Source organism: Phalangium opilio, unplaced genomic scaffold (assembly GCF_054372755.1).
Source record: "Phalangium opilio isolate 3A_F unplaced genomic scaffold, DU_Popi_V2 ptg000032l_1, whole genome shotgun sequence".
Classification (NCBI taxonomy): domain Eukaryota; kingdom Metazoa; phylum Arthropoda; class Arachnida; order Opiliones; family Phalangiidae; genus Phalangium; species Phalangium opilio.
The window spans coordinates 1,929,247-1,946,199 of record NW_028324159.1 but is presented as its reverse complement, the minus strand read 5'-3'; the positions used below and the strand labels follow the sequence as shown (position 1 = coordinate 1,946,199).

At 39.6% G+C, this 16,953-nt stretch overlaps 1 protein-coding gene and 1 pseudogene across 1 annotated transcript; one reads left to right on the top strand and one right to left on the bottom strand.

Annotated features, from left to right (window-relative positions):
- Positions 1 to 7,996: 7,996 nt before the first annotated feature.
- LOC149684748 (deoxyuridine 5'-triphosphate nucleotidohydrolase-like) lies at positions 7,997 to 9,348 on the bottom strand (annotated as a pseudogene).
- Positions 9,349 to 11,255: 1,907 nt separating this feature from the next.
- LOC149684747 (uncharacterized) lies at positions 11,256 to 14,332 on the top strand. Its single transcript, XM_089870969.1, has 4 exons — positions 11,256 to 12,587; positions 13,362 to 13,527; positions 13,587 to 13,868; positions 13,932 to 14,332. Exons 1-4 carry the CDS (start codon positions 11,256 to 11,258, stop codon positions 14,330 to 14,332), a joined length of 2,181 nt encoding a protein of 726 aa, XP_089727095.1.
- Positions 14,333 to 16,953: the final 2,621 nt, after the last annotated feature.

The following is a 16,953-nucleotide window of genomic DNA, read 5'->3' as shown; positions in this document are numbered from 1 at the left end:
TAATGAAAAGAAGGCCGCAAACATTATACCGAAATTTAGTGAAAACAATTCTATACCCGAAAGCTTTCTCAAATTTGGCGGTTGAATGGGGCAAAAGAAAAGAACAAAAGGCGATAGAAGAATACAATATGCATTCTAACAAACAGGTGACAAAAAGTGGAATTTTCATTGACACCGATATGGGTTGTTTGGGCGCTACCCCAGATGCATTGGTGGATAACGATGGTATTTTAGAGATGAAATGTCCCCATTCGGTCCGTTTTTGTCACCCCCATGACGCGCCAAATAAAAAAAAACTATTTTGTTCAAGCATCGTCAATGGTCAGCTGAAATTCAAAAGAAATCACGACTATTTTCATCAAATTCAGGGGCAGCTACATATAACGAAGCGAAACTATTGTGACTTTGTTATTTGGATCCTAAAAGGACTGAGTATCGAAAGAATCTTCCCAGATCCTTGTTACTGAGAGAGAGCAATCCCAAGCTTCGTTTCTTTTATGAGGAATGTCTTCTGTCAGAAATCATTGACTCTCGCAATTCAGATCACTGGAAATAAGAGAGCCAAAGTCACTTGAGGAGCCAGCGAAGAAAAAGGTGAAAACTTCCAACGTCCCCTCTACAAAAAACTTGGCGAAACGAAAACCAAAAACAGTGACGACAAAACTAATTTAAAATCAAATTGTCGAAATCATGTAGTTCCAAAGCCTTTTTGGGGCTACTCGAATTTTCAAATTATAAGTCACATAAATATATTTTGCAGTTTTTTCCCTGTTACTTTCCACTTGATATTTTTCTTCCATAGTAACATTGCTTCACCACCATTGTTGCCAATTTATTTTTAACCACATCATATATATACGATGAGGCTATTAGTTTGTCCCGCGAGCCAGTCACCCGTCAACAGTAAGGGTTTCACGCTTTTCATCTCACTGCACTATTTCAGAATTCAAATAAATTGAGGGTAATTTTTAGCAAAAGGGACTATATACCGACGTGCTGAGTTAGCTCTAAGAGAGAGAGAGAGGGGCAATGGGATGGATGTAGAATCGGTCCGAGCGGGCGAGTAAAGTCAACAACACCAAGCAAAATGTTAGTCTTAACCACCATTAGCAAAGACGAAGTGCAGTCTGCTACGTTCCTCTCGAAAATTATAGCAAACAAGATGGCCCCGGCCATAAAACGTTTTGCCTAGGCTAACTAAATTTATTTTAAGGTTATTATTATTATTATTACCTAACTAATACCCTTAACTACCTATACAAAATCAATAATACAGAAATTACAAGAACTAATCTAACTCAGGACTTGGGCTGCTTACTTGACGCCAAACTTTACTTTAATGAACATATAGCGGAAACAGTATCCAAAAGTTTAAGAACGCTTTATGCCATCCTCAGAATAGCCAGAAACCTAAAAAATGCAACAGTTTTTTCACAATTATATACAGCAATAGTCCGTCCAAAAATAGAATATTGTTCAGTAATATGGGGTGGTTGCTCCAAAACAGGAGTAAAGCAAATGGAAAGGATCCAACGTAAATTCGTTGATTAACAAATACTTTTTCAGGAATCTAAAATACGATTATTTGGAAATTTTACAAAAATTGAATTTATTAACCATAGCAATTAGATTAAAGTACACTGAAATTATGTTTTTGCATAATATAATACATAAAAACGTAAATTGATTGGAGTTTACCCCATTATTAAACTTTAAAGTTAACATTATTGAGACAAGACAAAGGCATACATTTTACGTCCCCCATAAATCAAGACTACATAGTGTCAAAAGAGCTCAGGAAAGAGCAAACACGTTAGGTGATGAGTTAAATTTATTTAGCCCTTGTAAACAAAAATTTAAGAGGAAACTAAAAGAAGTATTAATGAAAACGAACTAGATTAGCTCTTTAAATTTAGAAACTAATAGTAGGCGAATTTTAAATTTTTAAATTTTTAGGTCAAATTAATTTGATTATTTGTTACTATCTTGCTGTAATGGAAATGAACCAAATAAGGTCTTTATGAGTTTAATATTTATATCAGACGAATTGCAAAATGATCACTGTGTTATTTATTTTTTTTATTGAAATTAATTTTTTCTTTGTATATATTAATTAAATGGTATAGCTATAATGTAAACTCTGTATAACTGTAAAAAGTGCGAAAGCATGTTGTTTTTCAGAGTTAATGAATTTTTTATTATTATTATATGCATAAAAGCATTTATCTTTTTTGGTTTAAAACAATTTTAGAATTAAAAATGGGGTTGAAGGGACGCTCAGCCAGCCAGGGTCGGACCTATATTTTGCAGAACCTCTAAAACGCACAAAAGTAAAAACCTGGATAAAGGAAGCGCGTGAGGAAATTTTTTTTCGACGGCAGCTTATTCGATATTTAATGTGTTACTGAATTTTTAAAAAAATTCTACCCTCTCGTGAAACCCTTAATTACCATCATTAAATTTACTATCTAAATTAAATAAAATTACATTAGCAATATATAATTATTTAACTTTAAATCATCACGATCAGTTAATTCAAATTATGTTAAAAATAGATAGATGGCTGGCTATATAGCTAGATTTGAAAATTTGATCTTGCTGAGGTTGCATAGTTTACAGACTAGGAGGATTTATACCATTTACGCGAGGAGGCCCAGCTTTAAACTCACCCAGTGAGTCAGGCCTCCTTGTGTAAATAGTATGAATCCTACTAGTCTGTTAACTATGTATTCTTTACTTTACTTTACTTTAATATACTCGCAAAAGGGAGCCACGGGCCCGATACATCGCGGTGACAGTGTCTTAAGATGTTTGCCAACTATAAGTAACAGTTATGGTTTAAAAGATATGCTAAAAACGTTTTAAGAAAGAGTTTTTCAGCTGTAGTTCAGCTTCGTTATCGCATTTATAAAGTCAGCGTGGGTTTCTGCCGAAATAACGGCGTCCGGTAGTGCGTTCCAATCACGTGCAGTACTAAGCAGGAAAGAGAACTTCCTTAGGTTTGTTCGAGGGATTTCAGTTAGAAGACGTTTTGGGTGGCCGTGTCTACTTTTTGACGGGTTATGTTTTATGTCTTTCAGCAGCGGGTGGAGCGGTGTAGCTCCATGGTAAATTTTATTAAAAATAGTTAATCGTCGAGTGTTACGTCGAATAGATAATTTCGGCCATTTTAAACTGGATATGGTTTCTGTTATGCTGGATACTCCACGGTCGTGCTTCTTGTTTTTTACGAATCGTGCTGCGTTATTCTGGCCTACTTCTAGTCTATGGATCAAGTACGCCTGGTGTGGGTCCCATATGGCAGAGCCGTATTCGAGCAATGGGCGCAAGAGTGTTTGGCAGGCTAAATTTTTTGTTTTTTCATCACAGATTCCTAAGTTTCTTCGGAGGAATCCTAGTACGCTAGCTCCTTTAGCAGCTGTTGCTGTTATTTGTGGTTCCCAGGATAATCGCCTACTAACCTTTATTCCCAAATAGTCGAATTGTTCTACTTCGGGAATTTGTGTATTGTTAAGCGTGTATGTTAACGGTCGTTGAGAGTTACGGCGCGAGATGCGCAAGCAGGCACATTTAGGAATGTTAATCGGTAAGTTCCATTTCTTAGAACAGGTAAATACTTTGTCGAGGTCGGATTGTAACTGTGCTGAATCATGGTCCGTTTTGATGACCCTGTATGTGGAGGAGTCGTCTGCAAATAGCGGCATCTTGGTACCTTCACTGGTTACTTCTGGTAAGTCTTTGAGGTATAGGAGGAAAAGTAGTGGGCCCAGGACTGATCCTTGGGGGACTCCCGATGAGACCTTTGTTGTAGTTGACTCGTGACCAGATACGACGACTTTGTAAGTCCTACCCTCAAGGAAGTTTGATATCCATAGAAGGTTTGTACCGGTGACGCCAAAGGACCGGAATTTAGCTTTAAGGAGTTCGTGATCTACGCTGTCGAAAGCGCGTCTGAAGTCAAGGAATATTACATGTATTTCGTGCCCGTTGTCGAGTGCTTTAGTCCATTGGTTTACACATAGGATTAGCTGCGTTTCAGTTGAGTGATTTTTACGGAAACCATGCTGCTCAAATGATAGGAGACCATGTTTTTCAACGTGCGCCATTAAGTGAGAGGCGAATATGTGTTCGCCAGTTGCTTTCGACAAAATAGACGTGATAGAGATAGGTCGATATTTTTCAGGATCTGACCGAGATCCGGACTTGAAGATTGGTGTTACCAGGGCTTTTTTCCAGTCTTGAGGGACGTGTCCAGTTTCATAGGATTTTTTAAGTAGCAGGTATATTGGGTCGGTTAGTTCAGTGGCACATTCAGCTAGGAGAAAAGGGTGCAACCCATCTGGACCCGCAGATTTGTTTTTGTTTATTTTGTGTAGCGCCGTGTAGACTCCAAGTTTTGTGACTTCAATTTTAGGTAAGGGTGGCCCACGTCTCGGTAGTAGTGGGACTAAGTCACATGTTTTCGGTGTAAAAGACTTCTCAAACGTTATGGCTAGTTTTTCAGCTTTTTCATGAGGGAGTGAAAAAGTTTGATTGCATGCTGACCTCAGTGTTGGTATGCAAGTATTTTCTTGGCGTCGTGCGTTAATTGCTCGGAAGAAGGATTTCTTCCCGTCGTTGCTATTCCTTACTGCTGAGGCCATGTAGTTCTTATAATCAAGCCGTAGTGTTTTTTTTTATGGTGTTACTGTTCCTTCGGAAAGATTGCCATGCGTCCATCGTGTCGATGACTTTTGCGTGCCTCCTTTGACGGGTAATACGATCAATTGTCTTTCGGTTTTTCTGTGTTAACCAAGGGGCTGTGGATCGCCCCTTTGTCATTCTTTGTGGGGTATGTAGTTCACTGGCCATTTTGTAGGAATCTTTGATACAGTTCCATATATCTTCTGTTTCATTTCCCGAGTGGGTGAGATGGTCTAGATATTTTAACTGGTGTAGCAGAGTAGCCTTAAAAGCTGGTATGTCCGTTTTCCGAATACTCGCGACTACCGTTGGTTCTCTTTTTGGTATAGGTAAGCTGCTACAAATCGTTGCCAGGATCATCTGGTGGTCACTAATCCCCGGTGTCACGAGCATAGATTGAATGTGATTCACGTTAGATACTAGTAGTAGATCCAGGGTGTTCTGGCAGTGCCCAATTAGGCGTGTAGGGACTTGTATCATTTGCGTTAACGAGAATTCAACAACTATGTCTAGCATCAGTGAGTTTAAGCAGCCACTACCGTAAGGTGTGGTCCAGTCCATAGATGGTAGATTGAAGTCGCCCAGTATAATTAGCGGTAAGTTTATGTAGGTAGAGCAAACATCTCTTAAACAAGATGCTAGGGTTTGTAATGGAAGTAGTCCTGCGGATGGAGGACGATAGAAACAAGCCAGTAGGATTGGACATCTTGGGAGCCAAATTTTGACTAGAAGTAGTTCTATTCCCACGTGCTTCTTGTCTATTGGAATGCATTCAGATTTGATTGTTGATTTTATTGCAATAAGGACCCCTCCGCCATGTCTGTTTCTGTCCCTTCTGTAAATCTCGAAATCAGGTAAACCAACTTCGGAATTTCTAATAGTATCGTCGAAGTGTGTCTCGGTGACAAGTAAAATAGTGGAGTTTGTAGATGATACTAGCCCACTGATAATTGTGAGCTTGTTTACCAGTGAGCATGCGTTGAGGTATAAGAGTTTTGCCGACTTTGAATTATTTTGTCATTTGTTGCACTGTTTCTTGTATCCTGCGTTTTGAGCAGGAGACCGTGGTCCATTTTGTACTTCAACTGCCGTAGTTTGGGGCATGGGTTGAAATTCGTCCGGTTCTGCCCTTTTTGGACTTGTGGCTGTTGGTCGGTATACGCGATACGACACGCCCGCAGGCCAGAAGTCCGCCGTTCTCACTTTGGTGAGGTCCTCGTGTCGTACATCGACACGAAAGGATTTGTACCCGTCACGGCCCAGTTCGAGTTCCGTGATAATCACAGGGTTAATTTCTTTGCTTGTTATCCAGTTTTGTATACCTTGGGTTGTCGTAGAGTCTCTGCAGTGTCCTATCATTAGTGATACTGAGGCCTGGTGAGGGAAATGGGTGAGGGCTGCGTCTACTTTCGTTCCAAACACTCGTGGAGTAGGGCCTTTGTGTGTTAAGTTGGAGAGTGCCACTGAGGTTCGTGCGGGCCAGAGGTCTGAGGCGAGCACATCGACATCGACTTTGTCTTGTATTCTGACCCTGAAACTTTTCCAGGCTTGGGATAAACGGCGACCCGTTTCTTCTAAGGCGATTACCTTCAGTCCTAGAGTTGCACAATAGTTTCTAATGTCAGTAGCGTTTATAGTTTTTGATAGGTTTGAGAGGTGGTAGTGCGTAGATGCTTCTCCAACTCCAAACTTTTCTGTAGAGTTAGGGCTTGATGTGCCTACTGTTATTTTGCGTAAATATTGAGAGGGCTTTTGCCTTTCGGAGTTGCCTGCGGTTTCAGTAGTTGACGTCTGTGAGTCTTGGGGTTCTTTGAGGTTTATGTGGGCTACTTCAGTGTACGACTTTTTGTGTAAGGCTACTGGGTTAGTGGCGTTTCGAAGATTAGGTTGGATTCCTTGTGAATGAGTGGACATCCTTACATACGGTGCTGTGTTATTTTGAGGAATTGGCATGATTCCCGAGTAGGGGGCACTGTGGCAGCGGGATACACTTTCAGTATCTTTTTTACACTGACACTCGGGCCGAGCTTGGATTGTTTTTATCTGTTCAAGATTTTGATTATTGACTGTTGCTAAGTTCTCAGTTATTTTTTTTAACTCTGATTGAAGGTCAAGAGTGTTTTCCACAAGAAAGGACAGTGTGGAGAGCACTTTGTCAACAGTACTGTTTTTTTCGCGGACTAGGCTTTCGTTTTTAAAATACTCGTTTAAGTGGACTAGAAGTTCACTAGAGAGAGTTGGGTTTTTTAAAGTCACCTGGATGTTCCGATCGGAAGATTCAAGCATTGTGGGGGCTTCCTTTGTCGGGGTGAAAACCAGAGAATTCTCATTTTGGTCATTGATACACTTTTTGCATTTCAAGTGGCTGACGGATCCATTAAAAAGTATTTCCAGTTCGTCGGGTGTCTTGGCACCGGTACATTCAGCGTGCGTTAATTTTTTACAGTTCTTGCAGGGTACTGACTGGGCTCCATTTATTGCTTTATTACAAGCACTACACTTTTCCCGAGGCCCGATTGTACTATGCGGAAAGTTATGAGACATAATTTTGATCATGGAACGTTTACTCGTGAAAATAAATTCACCCTAAGGCTTAATGCTGCGCGACTTAGCCGAGGCTTAGTATTACGTGAGGAGACGATAAAAAATGCGACCACTCACACCGAACTCTACTACTCCCCTATTATCTTAATGTTCATTTTTTGAGGAACTTAAGTTGTAGATTTTTTATTTGATTTATTCCTAGCAACGTTATTTATAGTTGAGTAACTAAGTTTTTAGAATGAAAACTTAATTTAAATGTGATGTCAGTTTGTAAATCTAGCTAATTGAATTCCCCCTTTCCCACAGAGGTCTGAAATTTAAATCACTTGGCAGAGACTAGAGGTCGTTAACGTTTATTTACAGACTCTCAATGGGTATTTTAAAAACTAGGATTCATTAAAATTGAAATTCTAAATTATAATTAAATACTTTTTGTTTGATACGATCTGGGGTTGGCAACCAGTCTGGGTGAGTATCGGGCTAAACTTTACTTTAGCTCGCGCATTTTACATACAGTTTTTTCGATAAAAATCATTTATTCAAGGTTAATTTTAGGCTAATTTAGTAATTTGTTAAAATTAAGGTGCGGAAACTAATTAGAATATCTAAACTTTACTTTAGCTCGCGCATTTTAAATACAGTTTTTTCAATAAATATCATTTATTCAAGGTTAATTATAGGATAATTTGTTAAAATTAAGGTGCGGAAACTAATTAATATATATATTTTCCATGTTTTTTAATATTTTACCCTTTACCTTTTGGTTAGATTATTTTAGTTTTCCAAATAATATCACACAGTAGGGGAGAAGGGCCGGTTCTGGGACAATGTATTTTTCTATGGGTCGCAGCTGCGACCGCAGGCTTCGACCCCCTCTCCCACCCCCTTCCTTAGATTGATGTCGATAGATTGTGCGGGCATGCGTATTCTCGGTGACTGTATGGTCTTGCTCCACTTGTTCGAACTGATAAGATTAACTCGACATTTCCGGAAATTCCGTTATAAATAAATACCGGTTAGATCCGGTTTACCAATTTTTAAATGGCATTTTCCGACGTAAGATAATAAGGAACCTTCTAGAACGATTTCAAGTATATTTTGAGAGTGTGAGTGTATTTTGTCTCGCTCCTCTTGTTTATAAGAGATTAGAGTCTCGTCGAACTGATAAAGCTCGTAAACATTATTTTTCGCCTCCGTTTTGACTCTTGTTATTCGCAGATAAGATAAGGGAGAAAATTTGGAGAATTTTCTAGAAAAACTACGCGATTAATTTTAAACCATATGCTAGAAAAAAACTTTCTTTAGAAATATTAAGATTTTGGAAGTTACCAAATTACCACGGAATATCGCGCCAACCGCGGGATCTATTGTGGCGTATCCACAATAATAATCAAAGAAAACCGCGCGACTTTTATCAATTTCAATCAAATTTTGAGCGTCCGTTAATTAGGAATGATTATATTATTTACCAGTCTTCCAAAAAAAACAAAACATTTGGCTAATATGTAGATACAATATTTTAGTTTCATCAGTTCAGTCCGGAAGAGCCGAACCCCTTTTCGCCTCTATCGGTGTGTTGGAGAGTCTTAAAATGAAAATGAAGTTATTATTTTGACACCATTTAATGAGATGTTTTTCCTTACTTTACACTCTTCTAGATCTGGGTATGCGATTTTCTCACAGATAAGTTGAGCGACTCTCATACCTTTATAACTTTAAATTCGCTTTGGCCAAAATTGAAAACTATAATGCCCACATTTCCACGGTAATCTTGATCAATTACACCCCCTACAACGAATTTAAGGAGCAAAATTGTAACCTAACGGTTCGTGGGTTTAAAGTATATTTTTCGTACCCCCAATATGTAAGAAATTGTTCAACGCCAGTCCCGATCTTGGTGCTGTAAACCATAGTAAATTATGAAATAGACGTAAATTTTAAAAATTAAACGTTCTACCTACCTATTCTCCCGTAACAACCGTCTGGAACCGCGATTCGTAAATCCGTTTTGACTAACGTCCGAGACATTGAATTTACTGTATAATCGTACGCACCGTAACAAGGTTGATTTTGAAAAAAGATAATTATTTATTTATTTATTTAATTACCTGTACAAGTCATATCCTGCCGCTTTATCCGATGTTTTGGTAACGGTAAATGCGTTCGATGATATTTTCACGTATTTCAGCTTGTAGTTTTGCGGAGACGAAGTAGCCATGTTAGCTGTAGAACTAAAACTTATTTCGTGTTTCGAGGTTAGAGTTTTTTTTGGTAAGAAAGTTCACTGAAGTAATGAAAATTCTATCGACCCCCTTCCTTAGATTTATGTCGATAGATGGTGCGGGCATGCGTATTCCCGATGACTGTATGGTCTTGCTCCTCTTGTTCGAACTGATAAGATTAACTCGACCATCGATATGATATTTCCGGAAATTTCGTTGTAAATAAATAAGGGTTCGATCCGGTTTACCGATTTCTAAATGGCATTTCCCAAGGTAAGATAAAAAGGAAGCTTCTAGAAAGATTTCAAGTATATAAAGGGTCTGACGCAGAGCTCCGAAATCTTTCTTTCGGGGGTTTTCGGTGGATTAAGATCAAGATGTACAACTGCGAAAAGTGTTCCGATACCTTTTCGACTCGCGGTCATTTGAACCAGCACATTCATTCGCGACACGATGGAATAAGATTTTCTTGTTCCTTTTGTTCCGCGTCTTTTACTCGTCTAAATAATTTGCATCGCCACCTACAAAGCCGTCACTCCAACGCATCGGACGACCTTCCATCCACTTCTCGCAGAGGGAAACGACGCCATTCGGACGAAGAGGATCTCCCACCCGCCAAACGCTGGTGGTCGTCGGAAGACGAATGGGAGGAAGTTCAAGCGCTGGACGAAATAGTTTTTGCCGCACGCGTGACACTGACGGAGACGGAAACTGACCCGGTGAAATTAATCAACGCGCACGAACGTTCTATTTCTAAATATATTAACGATAGACTTCGATTGCACCGCGGTGTTAAATGGTATCTAGTCATACACGCGCGATTCGACCGCCCGCTAGCCGATACGGATTCGGTCGCGGAAACCTTACCTTACTTTCGAGGATTTAATTGTACCTCCTTAAATGTCGAAGTAATTCCGCGTCAAATCACCGAAAGTCACCAAAAAATCGAACAATCCATGTCGGAATTCGAAAATACCGGCAGCGGGTGGGTCCTAGATAAAATTTTATTTTTACAACTAAATATTATTGCGTACGTCCCGCTCCTTGGAGGGTCCCATATTGAACTACCAAAGTGGATCGCCGATAAAAAGGCTGTTGTAAATATTCGAAACTTTGACGATAAGTGTTTCTTGTATAGTATTCTAGCGAAATTACATCCCGTTGATATTCACCCCGAGCGCGTAAATAACTATATAATTTATATCAACGAACTAAATTTAGACACTATATCGCTTCCTTTCAAATTCGACTCCTACAAACTATCGAAATTTGAACGAATGAACAATCTGTCGATAAACGTCTTTTCATTGGAAAAATGCATTTTTCCACTGTACGTCAGCGAAAACCGAGTCGCGAAAGACCGGCAAATCGATCTGTTACTACTTACGCGGGGCAAGAACCAACATTATTGTTTAATTAAAAGTCTAAGCCGCCTATTGAGCGATTTTACGAGAAAAGAACATAGAGTGTGGTACTGTCGCTACTGTTTACATCGGTTCTCTGGCGTCAACGCTAAAAACAATTACACCGAGCACGTGAAAGAATGTAAAATCCACGGTCCGCAGCGTATAACCATGCCCACGGAGCAGCCTATATGCAAATTCAGAAAGTTCGGGTGGTGTATGAGAGTCCCGTACGTCATCTACGCGGACTTCGAGTCGATTATGTCGAAAATTAACACCTGTCTTCCCGACTCGTCGCTTTCGTCGACCACCGCTTTAGCCTCGCACGTTTCTTGCGGGTTTAGTTACGTGGTAATTAGGTACCGCGAGTAAACCGGCAACCTATTGGGGTATAGACGCAACGATGGTATTTTTCGATAAATTAGGGCGGGAATCGGACCTTATCTTCGAAAAAATCAAAGAGAATCGACCGATGGATTTATCCCCCGCGGAGGAAGAAACACACCACAAGGCGAGCCTCTGTTACCTCTGCGGAAAAGGATTTTCGAGAGATGACTGGAAAGTTCGAGATCACGACCATTACTCGGGAATTTATAGGGGAGCTGCCCATAATTCGTGTAATTTAAAACTAAAACCCCCGAGTTTCATACCCGTATTTTTCCATAATTTAAGTCATTACGACGCCCATCTTTTAATGCAGCAAATTGGTAAAATCAAAGATAAAAAAATCGAATGCATCCCGAGTAATAGCGAAACGTACATTTCCTTCTCTTTGGGTCATTTACGTTTTGTCGACAGTTTTCGATTCTTGTCGGCTCCTCTCGAAACCCTCGTTCAAAATTTAGCGAAAGACGGTCCGAACAAGTTCCCTATTCTAAATTCCGTCTATACCCCGGACAAAGTCGCGCTGTTACTACGCAAATGCGTTTACCCATACGATTATATGGACAACAAAGAGAAATTCGACCAAACTTATCTACCGGCCAAAGAAGATTTCTACAGTATTCTCACCGACTCGCATATTTCCGACGCCGATTACCATCACGCGCGTCAAGTCTGGGAAACTTTGCAGATAAGAAATATGGGAGAATATCACGACCTTTACGTCACCGCCGATACCTTGCAGTTGGCCGACGTATTCGAATCGTTCCGAGCCATCTGTATGAACTATTACAAATTAGACAGCGCCCATTCTTACACCAGTCCTGGTTTCGCTTGGGAAAGCGCTCTCTACATGACGGGTGTCGAGTTGGATTTGTTGTTGGATCCGGATATGCATCTCTTGATCGAAAAAGGGATTCGCGGTGGCGTTTCTACCATCAGTCACCGTTTAGCTACCGCTAACAACAAATACATCCCCGAAACGTTCGATCCTCAAAAACCAGCGACATATCTATCTTATTTGGATTGTAACAACTTATACGGTACCGTCATGATGGATCCAATGCCGATGAAAAATTTCAGATGGGAAAACTCTCTTCCTATCGAAAACGTCCTCAATCACCCGGACGACGACCGACTCGGATTCATCGTAGAGGTTGATTTGGAATACCCTGCGGAATTACACCGGGACCATAACGATCTACCTTTAGCCCCGCAAAAACGTACCATCTTAAAGTCAGAGCTGTCCAATTATTGCAAAGAAGAACTGGACCATTTAAGCATTCCGTGTAAAGACTCTCTGCCTAAATTAGTTTCCGATCTCCATCCTAAAACCAAATACGTAGTACCAAAAGTAATATAAGAAACCTCCCTTCGGGAGGAAAGTATACAAAGGCGAATACTTCACGATACATCCTCGTACCGCGAATGTCCCCGCGCACTTATACGGCCGTAAACAAAGTTAAAAAATAGGCCCGGGCCGCGTAAAGCGTAGGAATACATTCTCTGATCTCGCGATTGCGTCGGCTGCTTAAGTTATGTCAATTTCACAGATTCATTGTAATTTTTAACATTTCCAATGAAATAATTCATGCAGTATTTTTAGATTTTGATGATAATATATCATTAATAATCAGGCAGTGACTCGATTATAGGATTTTCAAAGGTCTTTGCATAAAATTTGAATAAAACCCTTACCTTGCCAAGGTATATGACTAACACTATACATAGATAGATTTTAAAATGGTGTTATTATCTATCTCGAAATTTGATTCTTGTATTCATAATTTTCATCTTCTTGGCTTCACAACAAACTAGATTTTCGTTTCGAAATAACCGTATGTGAATATTTATTAACAAAATCAGGAATCTTCTATTTCTTTACGACAGACGGCTAAGCAGACTACACGAGTTTGAAGCGCTGTTTCCTCTTTCCCTTTCCAACGACCATATCAAAGGACTAAGATCTACCGTACCTTGTCCATGAGCAATAGTGTCTGAATATGGTATTTGGAGGTTCGAGGATGTCTCGCGTGTTTTAACGTTATGCCTATGGCGTCTTGTATACTTCCCTCCCGTGGGGAGGTTTCTTATATTACTTCTGGTAGTACATTACCGTAATCTGAAGTACTACGTCGAAAAAGGCATGAAAGTCGCCCGTGTCCATCGAATTTTATCCTTCGAGCAAGGAGCTTGGCTTGCCGATTACATCGCTTTCAACACCGAAAAAAGGAAAATGGCGGCCAATGACTTTGAGAAAGATTTTTTCAAACTGATGAATAACGCCGTCTTCGGTCGGTATATTACGAGGTTAATTTATTTTCAGTGAATTAATATTATTTTCTCGTTGTAGGTAAAACGATGGAAAATTTAAGGAACAGGATCAGATTCGAGTTGGTTCAAACTCCGAAAATAGCCACGAAAAGAGCCAATTCGCCGGCTTTCGAAAAATTTACCATTTTTCACAACGACTTGGTGGGGATTCATTTAACGAAGAAACAAATCACATTGAATCGACCCATCTACACCGGATTTACCATCTTGGACCTCTCGAAACTCCTAATATTCCGATTCCACTACGACGTCATCCGAGCTCAGTACGGTGACAAAGCGAAACTTTTGTTCACCGATACCGGTACGTTACCGCATATTTGTAATCCGCGATCTCGTTTACTAAGAGAAACGGTAAATATTTCAGATAGTCTCACGTATTCCATCGAAACCGAAGACTTGTACGAGGACATGGGTCAACAAGCCGACCATTACGATTTTTCCGGGTACCCAACCGACCATCCGCTTTTTAGCAACGTCAATAAAAAGGTACTCGGGAAATTCAAGGACGAGCTGAACGGAGTGCCGATTAAAGAATTCTGCGGCTTACGATCGAAAATGTATTCGATCTTGTCGGTGGACGGTGAGAAAAAGACTGCTAAGGGAATTTGCAAACGGGTGGTCAAAAAGACCGTTTTACACGAAGACTATAAGAACTGTCTTCTTAACCGTCGAGTTACCGTAGCGGAGATGAAGCGGATCCTCAGTAAAACACGATCTATACACGGTTCAACAAAACAAGCTGTGTTTGAACCCGTTCGACGATAAACGTTTCATCCTGGATGACGGTGTCTCGACGTTAGCTTACGGCCACGAAGAAACTCCCAGAGACCCGGTATCCGACTCAATCCCCGGCGGAGACCTTTCAATTCTTAACGATGACGTTATTCATTAGAATATATATATAGCTGTATATAGTTTCTGTCTCATGTTTAATAATGTATATATTTCATAGAGACTTACGTTTACCTATATATGTAAAATTATTGTTTATCAAAGTATGAATAAGCTGTATAAACTGTACAATAATAAAAACGATTTGTTACGGTAAAAAATTGGAAACTTTTTCTCCATAAATTCGGAAATCACAAGTTCAATAATATTTGTATCATTGGTAAATTTAATAACGATATCGTACAAATTTATTCCTCGACACCTATTTAAAGTAAAATATATGCAATACCCCCGCACGTTTCGTCGGTGTTGTTTTGCAGTTGCTTCGAATTGAAAGTCGCGGTTAAACTATCTTTCTCGACAAAATTGTTAAAATGGAAGAAATCCAGTGGGTTGCCGAAACTATCGTAGAATTCGCAATTCTTCTTTCTCGAGAAATAAATGACCGTTCATGTTCACCCGGTGTATTTGCTAATCCCGTATTGACCACGTAAATTGATGGAGGATAATGACGTCCTAGTTGGATAAAGCGCTACTGGAACCCACCAACATCACCCATCAGCATTTTGAAATATTTTAATATTTCGTATCAAATATGAATATTGAAAAATAAAAAACATTACATTGATTTTTTAATCATTTTTTATTCATTTTCTAAATTACTGCTTACTATAGCCTTGTGACTATAGACCCATTCAGAAAATAAAATACATTTTGACAACGCACACAAATATTTTTTGTTATTAAAGATAGTCTTATGGTTATTTATGCACGTGATCATCGGACCATCTTCGTTGATTTCGATGGCCTTTGGGCACCCTACCCCACTTAATTCAATAACGTTCCGGTGTATAATGTCCGCCAAAAATAAGCATTTTTCATCTCCCTTACAAAATATATGATCATAATTTTGCACGGCGCTTCTCAGACACTCCCCGAGTTTATCGTAGGGAGTTACACCATCGTCCCATCCAAGCCCGTGTAAATTATTAAACAACCACCGGTTTTGATGTTTAGCCTCCAGCGTTATTTCGTTTTCAGGGTAGGGTGCCATGAATGTCCATGATCCCACTCTCGGGGATTCCTCCACACTGGTAACCGCCACTTCTTTTGCAACTTTTTCTCGCCCATTAATTGTAGCACGCCCGTCGAGGAAATCGAACTCTACGACGATGGATTTCTTAAACCTAGCGGTGGGAATGATCAAAGTACCATTTACACGGTTTTTTTCCAAGCATATAATAAATATATTTGACATAAAATATCTAAGAAAACAGAGTTGTACTTACATTGTATTTGTTGAATGATCCTTTCTCATCGAACTTTACTGGTAATAGAATGACTATTTAACTTGGCTTTTTATACCGTAAAATTGTATTATCATCTTGCACGTCATTATAGCTTTGTCTGTGCATTATTGATAGTTTTCCTTTGGTCGCATTTTGATATTTTGTAAGAGACCCTAGTACGCTTAAACCCCCCCCCCAGTTATCTTGAAAGTTTACTTGAACTCTGTCGTATGTGCAGGTAAATTTAAGGAAACGAAGAGAGTCTAGCGATGTCCAATAAATTTAGACTTCCACATCGCTCGTTTCAAAACAGTTTAGTTGAGCGATATAAAAAAATACTGCACGTATACCATCACTTGAACTTGCTCAATTTGTCTTTGAAGAGGCGGTCTGAGTCTAGCGATGTGCAATAAATTTAGACATCCATATTGCTTGTTCGAGTGATACTTGAACATGTCCGCGATTGTTATCGATAGACTTCGACTGTTTCTATAGACACAATTTACTTTAAAGGTCCCGGAGAATTGCTACGACGTTCGCTTCATGTCATAACTCACCCAGTGCGTGTGCTAGAAATTGCTTAAAGGTATGGATTTTTCAAACTTTAACGTAGACGATATGTTTCCTCCTCAAAGCTTCGCTGCTTGGGTTAGCCCCCATGATAGAAGTTTAAGATTTGAATTAATGAAATCTTGCCGCGATGTAAAATGGGTTCTTGACACGTTTAAATTTATCCATATGAGGCGCATTCCCTACAATATACCCTTAATGCAAAAGATCTTCGCTAATACGTTATTTCTCCATCGCATAGATGTTAAAGACTGGGTTAGTGATTATGAAGACAGGACGTACCCTTCCCCATATTATGGTCCATTCTTGCCCAAAAAACCGGACAGGGTCAAATTATTCAAATTTCCCTGAATAAAGCTAAACAGTATAGTTTATACCCTATCCCGCTAGTCAATGCCAAGTTAATTAATGACAGTTATTTAGTTAGATATTCCATCTTACAACAAAAATTTATCGATCTTGACTTTAAGCTCTTTCGGTACACGCGAAATAATTTATACGACGGTGATGCTTTGCAATATGATATGTATCTCGAAAACTCGGAAAAGCAATTCTATCAGGTCCCCGATGCTTTGGACATCGTCCTAAAACGCGAAGTCGACATGACCAATTTAAACATAGAGTACGAGGGTACCC